Below are 15,899 nucleotides of genomic sequence, written 5' to 3' on the forward strand. Positions count from 1 at the left end.
GGATAAATAATTATTTCTGTTCCACAGAAATGTTAGATGGCAATTCGTTTGAAAGTTTGACTTGCATATATGAGTGAAAAACAAGATCTTCAGAGCCACCAAGAATTCATTGAATCTCGTGGAACTCTTCACATTCTGACAGAATAACGAGATACATCCCGGTTTTCCTGAAGTAAGCAATCCATACTGTGAAAAACACCAGTCACTTAGTTATTAAACTTTTAAAAGTTTAATAACAATAAAATGGTTATAAAAATAATAATATAATTAGAGCAATAAAGTTTGGAGTTAGGACAATTACAAGATAATAAAAGAATTACGGACATCTGGATGCTCTCAGACATTAAGTCATGAAAAGAATGCCTTGTGAACAAAGGAATCACCCTTAAAACAATACACTGTTGCATATTCATATATCCTTCATGGTTATGCATTTATTTAAAACGAGAAACTCTGCTGTATGTCAACTGTTTCCTTTAATCCCCACAGCGTCTTCGAATGTGAGCAAGGCCTGAAGAAATTAGCTTCTTCTAATATGAGAACCATAAATTCCTTTTCTTTGGAAGATTTAGGTGTTCCTCGAAGCGAGTAACTGATTTAAAAAAAAAAAAAGAAAAAAAAAACTCCCCCCACATACACAGTCTCTATTTTAACATTATGTCGGAACCTAAAGCTATGTATTATGTCGGAACCTAAAACTATATTTAACACACTACTTAAGCGAATTAATACAGCATAACTTTCTAACATTACACATATAATGTTATAAGTTGAGGCGAATAATTTGATTCAGCCTGTTAAGATCAATTAATAATTTCATTAATTACAGCAAGCGATAGCAAGCAAAACAGCGCTGGGTTCAGCTGGGAGCCTGGCTCCGCCAAAAGCTGACAACCTTTCCTTCTCTTCAGTCCCTTTTTATCTTGCATGAGTGGGGGTGGTGAGTCTCGTTCCACCGTGGTTATCAGTCCCAAAAACAATGGTTTTCACAAGTGGGGTGGTGTGTCTCCTTCCACTGCGGTTTATCAGTTTTCAGCAACAATGGGTTTCCACTGCGGTTATCAGTTCCAGCCAGTCCTGCAAAATCTTTCACAATCTTTGTTTGTGGTTACCAGTCAAGCCTGCAAATTCCATGTCCCGACTTCCCCCCTTTTATCCTAATTTCATACTTTTGATGAACAAACAAGTCAATGCAGTTTCTCACATATAATATCGACTGTAACGTTTACGACACGCGTTTTCCAGAACGCGCCCCCCGCGCCGCGGGAAGCGGCCGCGCAGGAAGGAGTTAATGGCGGCGGCGCGGGTCCGCCCCTCAGGGGGCGGCGGCAACATGGCCGCGCTGGCGCCGGCGCTGGCGGCGGCGGCGGGCCGGCTGCAGGTAAAGGCCGCCGGCACCTCGGCACCCCGGCACCCCGGCATCCCGGCACCTCGGCACCCCGGCACCCCAGCCCCCCGGCCCGGAGGAGCGCTGGGCCGTGCGGGTGTGTCGGGCTGTGACACAGCGGTGCCCTGTGGCAGCCCTTCGGTGTGGCGGACTTGGCGTTTCTCTCCCGAACGTTCGTGCGTGCGGGCGTGTCACGCCCCTCACTCCAGTTTCGTGCCCCCGCCGCTTAAATTTACTTGAACCGCGTTGTGGTGTTGTCTGCTTGAAAGTAACCTACGAGCATTACAAAACAAAACAAAACAAACAAACAAAAAAAAAAGGTTGTTAATAACGATTGATTTTGTTATCTACAGAATGAGAGCTGTTCCAGTACTGCAGGTGCTGGCCGACAGGTTCAGAGCTGGAAGACCAAAACTGAACGAGCTAAGAAAGTTGAATTCATAAGAACTGCAGAAAAACTAAAAGCTCAGTAAGTTAAACACTTTATCATAAGTACTTTTCCATTCCGCTCTGGAGGTAACATTATTTACTCGAGGTTCAAAGTAAGAATATATGGTAATGAAATCTTTAGGCTAAAGGTATCCTTTTCAGGAGGTCAAATTATTGTGGTTATTACAGTAGCTCAGGATAGGCTTATGAGCTCCAAAATGCCCTGTTTGAATTACCATTTGGACTTATGCCAGTCATGTAGTAAGACTTTAGACTAATTGCTGCTCTTAGGTTCACCAGAAAAGGAAGTGTGTGAGGCACAATTGAGTGCTCAGTCTTCCTACTTACCTGTGCTTACCCTCTAAGGACCTAAAGCCCTTAAGACATACCTACAAAAGGGGAACTGCAGTAACAGAAGATTGAAATACTTGTCTAGAATATCTAGGCCACTGTTTTGAAAAACAAGGGTTCAAGACAGCTCAGGCACAGAATTAATTTAAATCTGCTTCCCCACATCTTGACCAAGTGCTGATGACAACTACACTGGCAGCTGAAAGAACAGGGAGTTTTCTTCTCAAACAGATGAGCTTTATGAGGAATAGCTAATGTAGCCATCTGATTGAAGGAGAGGTTTGCAGTTGTGAATCCTGATTGAACAGGGCACTTAAGTCTCACAACAGTGTTTTACACCGTGTGGCTGAATCGAGTTCACCTTGATTACCCTGGATCCTGGGTTATGGCTGAAAATTTGACTGCTAATGTAATGTCATGTTCCCAAGACACGTGAAGTGATGCATGCCATTTAACTGTGGCTCAGCATCCCTCTGTAATGTTATCTGTGCTGGGGCTCCATCTAGGTGTGCCACGGCATTAATACAGCCTGTCTGCCTGCACTTCCCAAGGAAAACTCTGGCAAGGCTCCCAGGGAGAATGCATGCACATAAAATTTCAGTGTGTAAACCACTGCATGCCACTAAAATGATTTCCTTGTTAATGTCTTGTTAAAGTTTTTGGGTTACTGTGGCGTGTAGTCTAATAGCTGCAAAAATACTTTCCTTGAAAACAGTTGTAGAACAAACCAGGGATTTGTATAAAGTCCAAGACAGTCCTGTTAACACAGCCTGCACACTAACCTTGGAAAATCTTGGGGCTTTGCTGAGTGTTTGTGCCTTACTCACTGTGGTACCCTTTCTTCCTAGGCTTGCAAATATAGAAAAAGAAAAAACTGGACACCTTTATAATAGGAAGAATGATTTCAGGGTAGAATACAGATTGCTAGAGGAACTGGAACACAGCATGACTGTCAGCAGGAAAATGGAGAGTAAGTGAGGTTTAATTTGGGCTTGTTTGCTTTTTTTTAATATGCTGTTTTTGTAAATGGTTTAAAAATCAGTAGTACAGAGAGATGAGTTTAGAAGGAAGATACTGATAAATACTGATAAATGTGGTATTTCACCATGTGCTTATAAACAGACATGTCACTGCAAAATTCAGAAGCATAAACATTTTTGGACTCATATGTTATTAACTGTTATGTTTTAATCTTCATTGTAAAACCACTGTGGTTGAAAGGTACGGTTCAAGAAACTTGGAATCAATTTTGTGTGTATATTGCAAAACCCAGTGTAGTCTAGCCAAGGTATAGTAAAAATATTCTTGCCTCAACATTCACATACTGATTGTTGCTTGTTGAATATTCCTAGTTCAAGTAGTGCTGTAAGTTGGTGCACAGTCTGTTCTGCACTATCTGTTCCACTTACTGACTATAATATAGCTCAAGAAAAAAAAGTAGTTACTCCCTTTACTTACAGTGCTTGAATTCTTTCAACAATAATCACATAAATCATGTTATGCCATCTGATACAGATCAGAATAAGTTGAAGAAAGGAAAAAAATGTAGAAACTATTTAAAGTACACTTTCTTACAAATTTGCATTTGTTCTGATGTGCTCCTTTTATTTAAGGAATCTTAGAATATCCTTTATATCTTGCAGTCTTTAAGAAATGTACATTTTTGAGGAATGACTAAGCTAAGAAGTTCAGAATTTTTTGACATGCATAAGAAGGGAGCATGTCATATGAAAGAAATGATGCTATGAGATAATAAAGAAGACAATGATGAGAGCAAGTGTACCACCCCCCCCCCCCCCCCCGTCCCCCCTCCAAATTCCCATTAACTATGTTGAGGTCTTTCAGCATGATCTGTGCGCTGTAAGATTTTCAGTGGTCTCAGCAGGAATTTGTACTTTCCTGAATCCAAATCTTTTAGGATAGAAGATACAGCTCCTTAGTATCTAAGATGTAGCCAGAATTTCATCCTCTTCAGCAGTGTATTTATGGACTCACGAGGAGCCAAGTGGTAAAAATGCAAATAAGTGCACATGTGCTTGGAGCACATGAAAACATTGATTCTTTGTCATTTAACACACTGAATAAATAAATCTTGTTGAAGTAGTACATTCACATGCACTTTCAAAGTTTGTTTTCTCTTCATAAATGGGTGTTTTGAAGCCTAGGTCAAAGTCTGCCTCAAAACTCTAGAAGCTATCACCTGCATAAGCAATATTCTAAAAGCTCCCCTTTAGAAATGGGAACTAGTAATTTTAAAATCTGCTGATGCTGTGTAGGGAGCTGACATGGACCATGTGGTCAGCTACATGCAATTACCAGTTAAAATGCTCAGTACTATGGCAGTTTCTTATCATCAAACAGAATTTATGTCCCTGCTTAGATCAAACCCCTGGTTTATTTTGGACACTCCATTGCTCTTGTTCTTTTACTGAATTTAATGCATGAAGAAACTATTAGAACTATCAGCACCTTATTTTGTTTAACAGAAGCTAAAATCCTGCAGCAGCTATCAAAAATACAAAACAATGTGAAGAAACTTCAGCAGGAATTGAAAGATGTGAAGCCTACACCAGAGTGTAAGTAAGATAACAGGTTTAAAAAAATTTTCCTCTACAGACAGGTTTTTTGCATAGTTGTCTTTCTTCGGCAGACTTGGGACACTCCTCCATTCTTTAAGATTTTGCAGGAATCTGGAAAGGGAAGACTAAACCTATAAATGGCAGAAACCTAAGAAATTATAAAAGATTGTGCAGTTCTGTGAGGAAACAGAAACGTATTTGGTCTTACAAGTAGTGTGTGTTTGTTCTTTGAGATTGTTGAAAGCGAGATTTCTTATCTGTAACATTTGCCTTATGCATAATAAACTTCTACTACTATCTGGTAAGAGGTCACAGAGTAGGTTCTACAAGGAACTCATTTCTAGCTTTGACATGGTTTGAAATGTAAATTGGAATATTCCACAGAAAATGCTGCAGCAGTTTGTTCAGTTTGGATGTTTTAAAACATTTTAGAAATAGGTTCTGAAAGAACCATCCTCATGTGATGCCTACTAGCTTTTGTGGAGCTCTGATGCTAGATAAAATTAATCCCATTTCATTTATTCCATGTTTCATCTATTAAAAAAATCATGATCTAATTAAACTGTATATAAGACTTAACTGTCAATTAAGATACTAAGAACTAACAAGGCGTAAAAGCTGAAAAATTAGATTTTGTTTATGTAACTTTACCAAAATACGGGTTTAGTTGAACTGCATTCAGTGTGTCCACAGAGATGTTGGTCTAATTTAAAAGATATTTTAGTCTAATAATATCATCTAATATAATGGGTGGATTTTCTTCTACTGCAAAATATATCTTCTCTGGACAGCTGTATTAAAATCTTAAGTCAGGACTACAGCATGCAGACGGTACAGGACAAAGTCTTACACTGATGTTTCTTCCTCACCTTTGTAAAAGTAGTTGCCTTCAGGTTAAATAGGATTGCTGTAATTGTGTATAAACCAGAGTTGAGTGTGTTTAACTCATGGACTGCATTGCTGTAAGAAACAAAAGTGGAACTCTAGGCTAAGTCTATCTTATTTTGGGTATCAGTTGAAGGTTAGTCAAGGTGAGACTTTTTTAAGAGAAGCAAACATTTATATTGGCATTTGCATCCAGTTAGCTAAGACCTTTCATAAACACACCTTTTGAATAAATCAGAGTTTGTCTTTTTAAGGCTGTTTGAAATGGAAATGCATGCTTTTTTGTACACTGAAATATGTGTCCTGAAAGCCTCCACAAGTCCTGCATTTATGGATAGTGCTGATAAATACTATAGACTTTATATTTATTATTTATCTTTATTGTAGAAGTTATATACTTTTTTCTTCTTTTCCTTAGTTGTTGGCAAGATCAAGGAAATTATGGAAGAAATTGAAAATGCAATCAATGCTTTTAAAGAGGAACAGAGGCAAATGTATGTTTATATATGCTTCAGCTACTAGAAAAGGGGCCTTTGTAAAACACAATGAAAACTTTGCATTAATCTAGCAAACTGTTCTTATGATTTACTCTTTCGGTAGTGATTCCTGTGGTATGTAAATCAAAGCACAAGCTGTCAGCTTTAGAATCTTGATAAACTGTTTTTTAGAGAGGGTGTTTAGACAGCTATTGCAGCATTCCAATGTAACAACGATTTGCCTATGAATAGGCTTTTTAGAGAGGCTGTAGAAGAGATTAGATTGTGGGGAGGTTTTTTTGTTGCTGTTGTGTTTTCTAATCGGGTTTGGGGGGTTTCTTTTGCTTTCTACTGGTGTCAGGAGGGGATTGAGTTAATTGTATGCATGCCATAAATGTGTTCTTTTAGTAAAAGGGTAACTTAATTCTCATTGTGTAGGGCTTTATTACTGGCTCATTACGACTGTGCTGTTACCACTTCATTTCTTAATCTTTGAAGAATAGCTCTTGTGTGGCATTGTACAATTCCAAAATTCATTTTTGGTGAATGGACAATCAATACTTTCCTTACATTTCAATGTTTGTCTCTTTTCAGATATCAACAGCTTTTGAAAGAGGAAAAAGCTGTCATTAATGAGCTCAGTCTCTTTGAGAGAAAAGTGGAACTGTGGGCATTAGGGAACTCAGCAGCAGAAAAAGTTTGGAAATTACCATCAGCCAGGATCACAGTTGCTAAAACACTGGAAAATCATCTACCCAAAGAAGTAATAGAGTTTGAGAGATTTCTTCAGCGAACAGGGGGGCGGCAAGGAGGCTGGGATGATTATGATCATCAAAATTTTCTGAAAATACGGACAAAATATAGAGGAAGGCTATCTTACATGGATGAAGCCCTTAAGCGTCTCAGTGGAAAAACAAAAGAAGATATACAACAGCATGACAAATGGTATCAGGAATATGTAATTTTACATGAAAGAAAGAAAGAGGTAAAATAACCTGTCTAAGGCTTTTGAAGATTTCAGAAAATATACTTATTTTTGAAATGCGTACACGTTTTTGTATCTGCCTCTCTGATCGTAGTGCTAGGCAGATTTCTCTTACAGTTGATGGTCTATAACTGAGATCTTTAGCATCCCCAACCTGCCAAAGTATTTGTCAAAGACCTAACAACCCAAGGAAGTAGTCTGTGTATTGCCAAAGTATATTACAAATGCTTTTGAAGTCTGTCATCTAGCAAATTAGGTGACTAGTGAGTGATCCTGTCTTCCTGTTACATTTGTCTCTAAGAATGTGTCCCACTATATAAGCAATACACCTAAGACAGACTGATATGCAGAATAATGATTCCCTCAAGAACTATCTAAGTAATAAAAGATATACTGACATAACAGCTACTATAAAACAATGGGTTAATTGGACAGAAAGCAAGAAAGTTTTTTTAAATGCAAATGTTTGCATTAAAAAAGTATATTGCATCAACATTCACAACTACCTGGAGTTATTAGGAATGCTGTACCAGTTTTAGCAGACATCTGTTAAACATGCTTGTGTGATTCATGAAAATAGAAAAAAAAAGAGAGAAAACACATACAGGTTCTTGGTTTTAGGTTCTTGGTGTTCTTGGTTTTAGGTTTTGCCTTCAGTAGATTTTTAATTCCCATATGCATTTTTTGTTCTTGGAACAAATGTCTTCATCAGACTGAATACATTTGAATTTGTGAAAATTTTCCCGAAAACCTTGGAATTTTTTCCTGTGGTCTCTTGCAGTCAATTAAAAAGTGGAAAGAAAAGCAGCAGCAAGAAAAAGAAAGAAACTTCAAGGAGAAAGAGAAATCAGAAAAAATGCTCAAGGAAAGATGGCTACAGCATGAAGAAGCTCAAAAGCAAAAAGCAGAAGAAGAAAGAAAAAGAAAACAAGCCACAGTTGAAGCCTGGAAGAAGCAGAAAGTAGTAGCATTTGCAATAGATCAAGCATCACAACTCAAACTAGAAGAGAAAACAAAAAAGCAACAAATGGAGTGCCAAAGCCATGTGAAGTTACTGTTGGAAAGGAATACCTTGCAAAAAAAAGTAAAGGAGGAACTTGAAAAGCTTGAAAATGAGAAGAAAGAGGAAGCTGAAAAGGAGGGAAGGAAGAAAATTGCTGCAGGAGAAATTTCTAAGTTTCAAGAACATGTGTGTAATTTAACCTCCATTTTTGCACATTGTTGTTTAAAATTTGATACGTCCTACTACAATATAATCACTTAGATTTTAAATTCCAAGTATCATTCATCTAAATCTATTATTTATTCCTTACAAATAACAGCCTCTATTGCAGATAAACAGTATGAAACTTGATTTTAGACAAAGATGATTCTTTTCTTCAATATCTAAATTCTACAGGATTACTCAAGCTCATATTTCTTTATCCATATAGAAGCGGGTTTATTTCTGCAGTAAATAATTTTTTTGAGAAAAACTTCTTGGGCTATGTTGCCTAAGAAGACTTCAGAGGACTTGAGTATTTTATTCAGATGGGAGGTGGAAAGAGTTTGAATATCCTGCGGGTTTCAGTACCTGTTAGGCAAAGTCAGACCCCGTATCAATGTAAATGCAATTACTGGAGGATTGATATTATTGTCAGCATTCGTACTAAAGTTTTATAGACAGAGTTTAAACTACTACTTTTTTATTTCTAAGCCATGTAATGTAACCAGAATTTGTTTGTGCAGGAAATAGCATGCTATAGCATGTTTCACCTAGTGAAACCTTATTCTTTACTATCACAATAATTTCAGAACAAAAACAAACAAAAAACCAACCAACAATAAAAAAAACAAAGCAAAAAGCTGTGGAAAGGCTGCATGTATAGTTTTATATCATTTGTTTTACTTCCAAAGAAAAATTTTCCACTCATTTATGTTTCAGGATCTACATAAACTGGAGCTAAGCATTTTACAGAAACATGCTAAAGAGATAGAGAAACAAGAAAGAAAAAAGAGATTGGCAAAGTTAAGAGAGAAGGTAACTTTTTTGTTTGTTTTAACCAGAGATGTGTGCAGCTTGGTTGTTTAAGCAGACTTTTTTCTCATTGATCTAAAATTGGTTTTTATTATCTAAATGGTTGATAAAGGAAATCAAAAAGTCATGCGTGTTATCAGTAACTAGAAAGAATTGCAGCAGGCATAGTTGCTCCTGTGTAAAAAAACAGGGAAAAATCCCTAGAATTTACGTCTCTCAAAGTAATATTGCACTGGGTAAGGCCTGTAAAAGTGAGTTCCAATGTGGGTGATGGATTTAATTTTTTCAAATAGTTTCCTACCATTAGTTAAATACGTGGGGCTGTCTCCCAGAAGTGTCTTGCATACACTGGGTTTAACAGTTTAACCTTTTCTATTATTAAATTATTAAAATTTAATGACGGCAAGCGGTGTCACTATCTTCTATGGTGAAGAAGCAATGAGTGCCTTTTGTGATGAATGAAAAAGGCTGATTATTTTTGGTTGTTTGTTTCACTCTGAGGTCGAGGTTCGTGTCACCAAAGACCGATCCACGTTGAACCGACCTTCCAAGGGCTGGGAGGAACGGAGGCAAGAGATGGCACCAGCAGCTGCAGGACCGCTGCTGCGCGTTTCTCAGAGGTGAGGAGGGAGCCGGTGGACATGCAACATAACACAAGCGCACTTTTATACTTTAAGCTGTTTTGTTTTCTTGCCAGAGCTGTCCCAGCCTGCAGAGGAGGGTCGTAGCTGCGCACCAGCCTGTCCCTGCCGCAGTGTGAAGCAGCAGCCAGCACTTCCCGGCACAGAGCTGGCGTGTTTTGCGAGTGTCGGGTTTGACACGCCGGCTGTCGCGCCGGCCGGCTGTGATGTCCCTTGGCATTAAAAGCGCGTTGTCCCCGCAGCTGGTTGTGGCGGCTCAGTAAGCGTGGTCACCAGCCTGGCTGCCGCCGCAGTGAACTGCGGCGCCTCTTCCCTTTTCCCCCGCCTTTCCCTTCTTTCCCGCTGCGTCCCGTTTCCCCGCCCCGGGGCGGTGCCGCGGGTGACGCCATCGGGGCGCGCCGGGCGCGCGCAGCAGCGGCGAGATGGCGATGGCGGCGGCGCCGTGCCCGGCGGAGCCGGAGCGGCTGGACTTCCTGCGGGAGCGGCACGTGCGCTTCTTCCAGCGCTGCCTCCAGATCCTGCCCGAGCGCTACTCGTCCTTGGAGACCAGCAGGTAGCAGCAGGCCGGGCTTCTCCGGCGGGAGGCGGGACGGGCGCCGCCGTGTCCGCCCGGCCCGTCCCGGGCCCGGCCGCGCTCCCCTCCCGTCGGGCGGTCGCGGTGACGGGAAGCTGCTCCCGGAGCGCTGCCGTCTCTCGCGGCCGGGAGGAAAAACATCCCTGTAAATCTGTCCCACCAGCGGACGGCTCCCAAAAAATATGTGTTAATGTAGGGGTGTAGTCACTGCTCGCGGAAACTGCTTGGCATCCACGACGGAAGACTTGTTGATCCTTCTAATCTGTTTTAAATCCGGTGCTTCTGTCTCTTAATCTGCTCTGGAAGCCATTTAAAAATAAATCGCCTAAGCTTTACTTCAGTTTGCGGAAGACTCCTTTTCATGTAACAAATATTTTTAAGTTTTCGTTACCTAGTATGAAAGAGAAACTTTTAGTAAAATATGTTCTTCACTTTGAATTTGAGGGACATTTGCTCCTCTAAAGGCTTCAGAATGTACTTATTTGATGTTCTTACACCATAAGTGTAAGAATACCAGTAATGTGGTTATCAAGCTGCGCTTGCTAAAATATTGGAGACAAGTAGATGGTATGATAATATCATTCAGCCAATAAAATAGTGAGATTCTTCCCAGTTTATAATGTCTGACAAGTCATCCTCTGCAGAATGCTTCATGGCTTTGATCCTGCTTTATTTTGGTTGAGAGCACAGATACCTGGCATAAACATGTAAGGACTAGAACAGATTAGTGCTGAGCTGTGTGTGAAGTAAGACAACTTTATACTGAAAAGTTAGAAACTGATCTCCTGGAGAGAGGTCAGCAGAGGGTTTAGGAGATGATTAAGGGGTTGAAGGGTCTGTCCTGTGAGGAAGGGTTGGGTAAGCTGGGCCTGTTCAGCCGTGAGAAGACATGACTGAGAGAGGCTCTTGCCAATGCATTCAAGTATGTTAAAGGGTAGGTGGTGAGAGGATGGGGCCAGAGTCTTTAAGTGGTCCTGTGACAGGGCAAAAGGCAGCAGACAGAAACTCAGGAAGGTCCATCTCTATGAGAAAAAACTCACACTGGGCTGATTGATGTGGGCGGTGGAGAAGACAAGCACCAAATCAATATGATTTATAAGCAAGCTCCCACTTTATTCAAAGATAACTTAGCTTATATAGGGTATTCCACAAGCATAGTCAGCAGTAAGCTCTAATTGGTTAATTTACAAAGGTCTTTGTTTTATTTCTCTTACGTGGGATTACAGATGTGGTTAAGTTTTCCTAGCCAAGTTGTCATCTCTAAGTCATGTCTTCCAAGGACAGAGCATATCTTTGAGGCTATGCCTGTCCTTATTATCTCATTCCCAGTCCTTGTACAATGCAGTTTCCCAGGCCTCGAAATAGAAACTGTTTCCCAAGCTCTGTTTCAAGGTCAGATACAAGTCTGATTCTGGGGTCTTAGAAAGCGGTTTTATGGAACAGGTATTGCATAGAATAATGGCCTTGTTCCAACAACCATTCCCCAATAGCTGATCACTGAAACAGACTGCCCAAAGAGGTTGTGGAGTTTTCTTCCTTGGAGATAATCAAAATCTGCCCGGACACAATCCTATAGAAACTGCTCTGGGTAAATCTGCATTAGGAGAAGGGGGTTGTATGAGAGGATCTTCAGAGGTTCTTTCCAACCCTGGCTATTCTGTAATTTTGTGAAATTTTGATTGCAGAGCTGTAGATCATTTCTTCATTAAAAATTAGCTGGTGTTTCAGTCTACTTTCTCATTTATTTTAGGTGACAGCAAGGGGAAATCTAGGCACATCCTGTGCCTAACTGTGTATAGGCCATAAAATGACCACAACATGCAGATGTACTAGAGCAATAACACAAATAGCTAACTTTAGCCCCACTGATATTTGAAAAGAGCTAAAGAAATGGGATGTCTTCAGCCTAGAGAAGGAGGGATCTAATCACAATCTTCCATGGATGGTAAACTACTTACAAAGAAAGACGGAGGTGTACTGTTTGCAAGGAATGATGGTGCCAAGGCAGGAAGCTGTGGGAATGAGGTACTTGGGAGAGAATTGTGTGGCTGTAGGAAAAGTCTTCTTCACTATTAGAAGAGGTAACCATAAAAAGCTTGTCCATTGAAGTGGTGGAATCACTTTGGAGGATGTGGCTTCTCAGGGTCCTGGGTCATCTCGTCAGAGGCCTTGTGTTCTTCAAAAGGTGCAACCAATGATCTCCAGAGGCCCTTGACAATGTAGACGTGTTCTGCAGGGGTGAACACCTCTCTGTTGACTAATTCTGACTGGGAGATTGAACCATAAATGCATCATCTCCAGTTTGATTTCAAGGATTTTAAGTTTCCCTGTTTGCTAAATTGAAGGTCACTGAGTTCAGCAAACCTTCAGCAAACCTCTGGAGTTGATTCAGCTGCAGAAAGAAATGGTGTTACCCTTTTATTCATATTTCTCCTGTTCCTGATTTGGAGTGTCTATTTTGAGTTAAATGGGGAAACTCAACTAAATTAAAGAGAGATTTGGTAAATAAATAAATAATTTGTCAGATTATTTTTTTCACCGCATTGCAATGGAAAGCTGTATTTGTTGTCCCCAGACAAGGATGGGTAGAGAAATTTTCCTTGCTATGGTGGTACATTCCAACTTAAGATGTAGATTGTCAAACAATAATGGAGAATAAAGAAAATTAATTTCATGTCCTCTACTCAACTTTTTGCCTCTAAGCCTTTGTAATTAATTTTAATCTGTATTATTTGCATGCAACAGTAATTGCAGCAAGAGTAGTTTTTAAGCATTCTGATTGATAGTGTTTCATACACACTGTCAGCACTGTGAGGTTTTGCAGGACAATGCAACTTTCTGGTCTCTGAAGTCTTTAGGATTCTCATACTTCATGGTGCTCATTGTATTACACTTAATCAGTTTCTTAAATTTGTCAGTTCCAATGCTTTGTGAATTCTTCTGTAAAACTGTAGTCTTTGTCCTCACTTGAAGATAAAGAGATCTAAATCTGCCATCCAAAGGATCCTGATGGCCGTCCTCTGTGGAAATGGCAGTAGATAAAGTTTTTACACTTCTAGGCATGTGTCTGTCACCTGAAGTGCTGCTAAGAGTTGCTTTTGCTATGACATATGTCTGTTCATTTTCTGTGGGGGAGGATAGCATATTGAGTAAAGATGCGGTACCTAAATAGCTGTATTGCATCCTGTGTATGGCCAGGGGTGCCAGACGCTCTTGTCCACCATAAATAAATTCCATCACACTACAGGCTGTTCTATAATAATGCTGGAGACAGTCAACTCTAAGTAAGTGAACTGAACCCTAACTATATGTCAAGCCACTTTTTAAGTTCATATATCTGACGTATGCATTTTTAACTGTAGATGAGATTTGCTGTCTATGTTGTATTTATAGCCTTGTGGTTTTGGACCTACTTTGCAGCAGTTTCTAGTGCTGATGTTGGTATGTTATTTGTGCCTCTTCAGAAGTAACTTAGCTGGATAAAACAAAGTGAAAAAATCTTTTTAATAGTTCTAGTAAAAGATTGTCAGTGTTTGTGAAAATCAGAACATGCGGGCATTGTTTCAAATAAATAGTTTATTGTAGCTGAACAGTAAATTCTTTGATTTTTTTAAATGAAAGTAGTGATTTTTTATATTAGTTATTTACTATCCAGGGTCAAGTTGTGGGTTAGAGATCTGATCAATGGTAAAAGTTGATATAAGCCTTGAAGTATTAAATATGCACTTTAAAAGACAATTTCTTAATCATCTGTAGGGTTAAAATATACTCTTGTTCCACATAGAAATTCTTCTGTGTGCAATGTAGATTTTTTGGCTTTCTCTACTCAAAAAAAAATACTTGAAATAATGACAGTAAATACACATGTTCTACCAGCCTGCTGGTAGGAATGTCACGCTAGGAGGTTGTGCCACTGTATTGAAGTTAGCATCTGCTGCATTGTCATTTGGCTGCTGTGTTTTAATTAGTATAATTCTTTTGGATGTGTGCTTTAGGCTGATTCACATCACCATTTTTTCCATGGTGTTAGTGTTTGTGGTTCCGATGCAGAACCTCATGCAGAAATCAAGTGGGTGTGGGTGATTCTGTCCACATCTGTCTCTTCAGATGTACTGACCTCTGGCCAAGGTGGCTCACCAGTTTGTGATTACAACTTAATCTTGTAAGGAAAGTTGGTATTAACTGTTAGCTTTCCTTGGCATACTGAATTTTAGTTTCTGCCTATGTAGCAGTTGTTTCACAATGCGTCATTTTATCTGGTGTATGGAAAGCAAGAATTTCTAGAAGGATCAGGAGACAAGTGTGGGTGTCAAAATAAACATTCAGCTAATTTTAGTCTGAGTCAGAACATCCCAAGTACCATTACATGAGCATTTTCTCTCATAGCAAGTTCTCCAAAGTTCCTAGCCCAGTGTTGTTGCTTTGGTGCTCTGTAGAGTGAGTAATGCACTGTTGGAGGGCTATGCCATCGTTGGCTACAATGATTTGAGTTAAAACAAAACCAGTAAAGAAGTTGTTAGTTAGCAGGTATGAAGGCACACATTCATGGAAGGAAGCAAGTTGTAGGAAAGGACATTCAGCATGCTAGTTACTCTACTGCTCTGTTGGCTACTTTAATGTGACACGCTTAATTTTAGATGTTTAAGTAAGGTAGTCATCTAGGCTGCTTTACACCCAAGGACCAGAAATAAGTGCCTCTAGATGTTAATTCATCCTATATGCCTATTTATTTGTTTGCTTACAAAGTGGGCTTTGCTGTTTGACATTGACATCTAAGCATCTGAAACTGGGTTTGGTACGCAATAAGAGGCAGCTTTCTGTAGTTAAGGGTCACCTTGCATATGCATCTAATGCATATTTAGGGAATTGTTCTTGTAAGAATTCTTAACAGAGAAGTAGTGCTCCGTATGTTAATATCATAACCTAGTTTACTTTGTAGTGTGTTGTTTTGTTGGATTTTTCTTTTGGGTGAACAGGCCCTTAGATAAATTTTTAATTGACATATTATTATTATATAAAAGCAGGGGTAGCTTATATGAAAAACATTGATGAAGCAGAGAAATGTTTTCAATACAAAGAACATTATTTTGTCCAGTAGATGACTTTCATGTATTCCAAGCTAGGCTCTCTGTTGCACCACTGTCAAAGGCTGAGAATTCATAGATGTGTCAATTGCTGCAACCGTTTGTTAATTTCCCCATGATATTTATGGTGGGAAATATAAGTCTTATCTTTTTCTTCTAGGTTGACAATTGCATTTTTCGCACTCTCTGGTCTGGATATGTTGGATTCCTTAGATGTGGTGAACAAAGATGATATAATAGAATGGATTTATTCCCTGCAGGTCCTTCCCACAGAAGACAGTGAGTGAGTTTTTAGTTTTTTTAATTGATATTAATATTTTTACTTTTGCTTTTTACTTGGGAAATAGCGGATGGCTCTTGTTTTTATAAAATACAAGGTTGACCTTCCTGAAGTACAGTCACAATAATTTCAGGTAGTCATGTTGAGCAGATCTTGGATATCAATCATCACAAATAATAAAGCTAGAAAAAGTAGAAATTAATTTGACGAT

The 15,899-nt window shown here is 39.4% G+C and overlaps 2 protein-coding genes across 2 annotated transcripts in view; both read left to right on the forward strand.

Annotated features, from left to right (window-relative positions):
* Positions 1–1,243: 1,243 nt before the first annotated feature.
* CCDC112 (coiled-coil domain containing 112) lies at positions 1,244–10,013 on the forward strand. Its single transcript, XM_031507274.3, has 10 exons — positions 1,244–1,381; positions 1,741–1,856; positions 3,016–3,137; positions 4,654–4,743; positions 6,050–6,125; positions 6,702–7,092; positions 7,874–8,281; positions 9,017–9,112; positions 9,611–9,729; positions 9,807–10,013. Exons 1-10 carry the CDS (start codon positions 1,292–1,294, stop codon positions 9,835–9,837), a joined length of 1,539 nt encoding a protein of 512 aa, XP_031363134.3. The 5' UTR covers positions 1,244–1,291; the 3' UTR covers positions 9,838–10,013.
* A 15-nt stretch (positions 10,014–10,028) lies between these two features.
* PGGT1B (protein geranylgeranyltransferase type I subunit beta) overlaps positions 10,029–15,899 on the forward strand; it is a 36,409-nt gene continuing 30,538 nt past the window's right edge. Inside the window, 2 exon segments of the mRNA XM_077790242.2 lie at positions 10,029–10,303; positions 15,569–15,687. Of these exon segments, the coding sequence (XP_077646368.1) occupies positions 10,173–10,303; positions 15,569–15,687 (250 nt within the window). The 5' untranslated portion in view covers positions 10,029–10,172.

Source organism: Lonchura striata, chromosome Z (genome assembly GCF_050655825.1).
Source record: "Lonchura striata isolate lonStrDom1 chromosome Z, ASM5065582v1, whole genome shotgun sequence".
Lineage (NCBI taxonomy): Eukaryota > Metazoa > Chordata > Aves > Passeriformes > Estrildidae > Lonchura > Lonchura striata.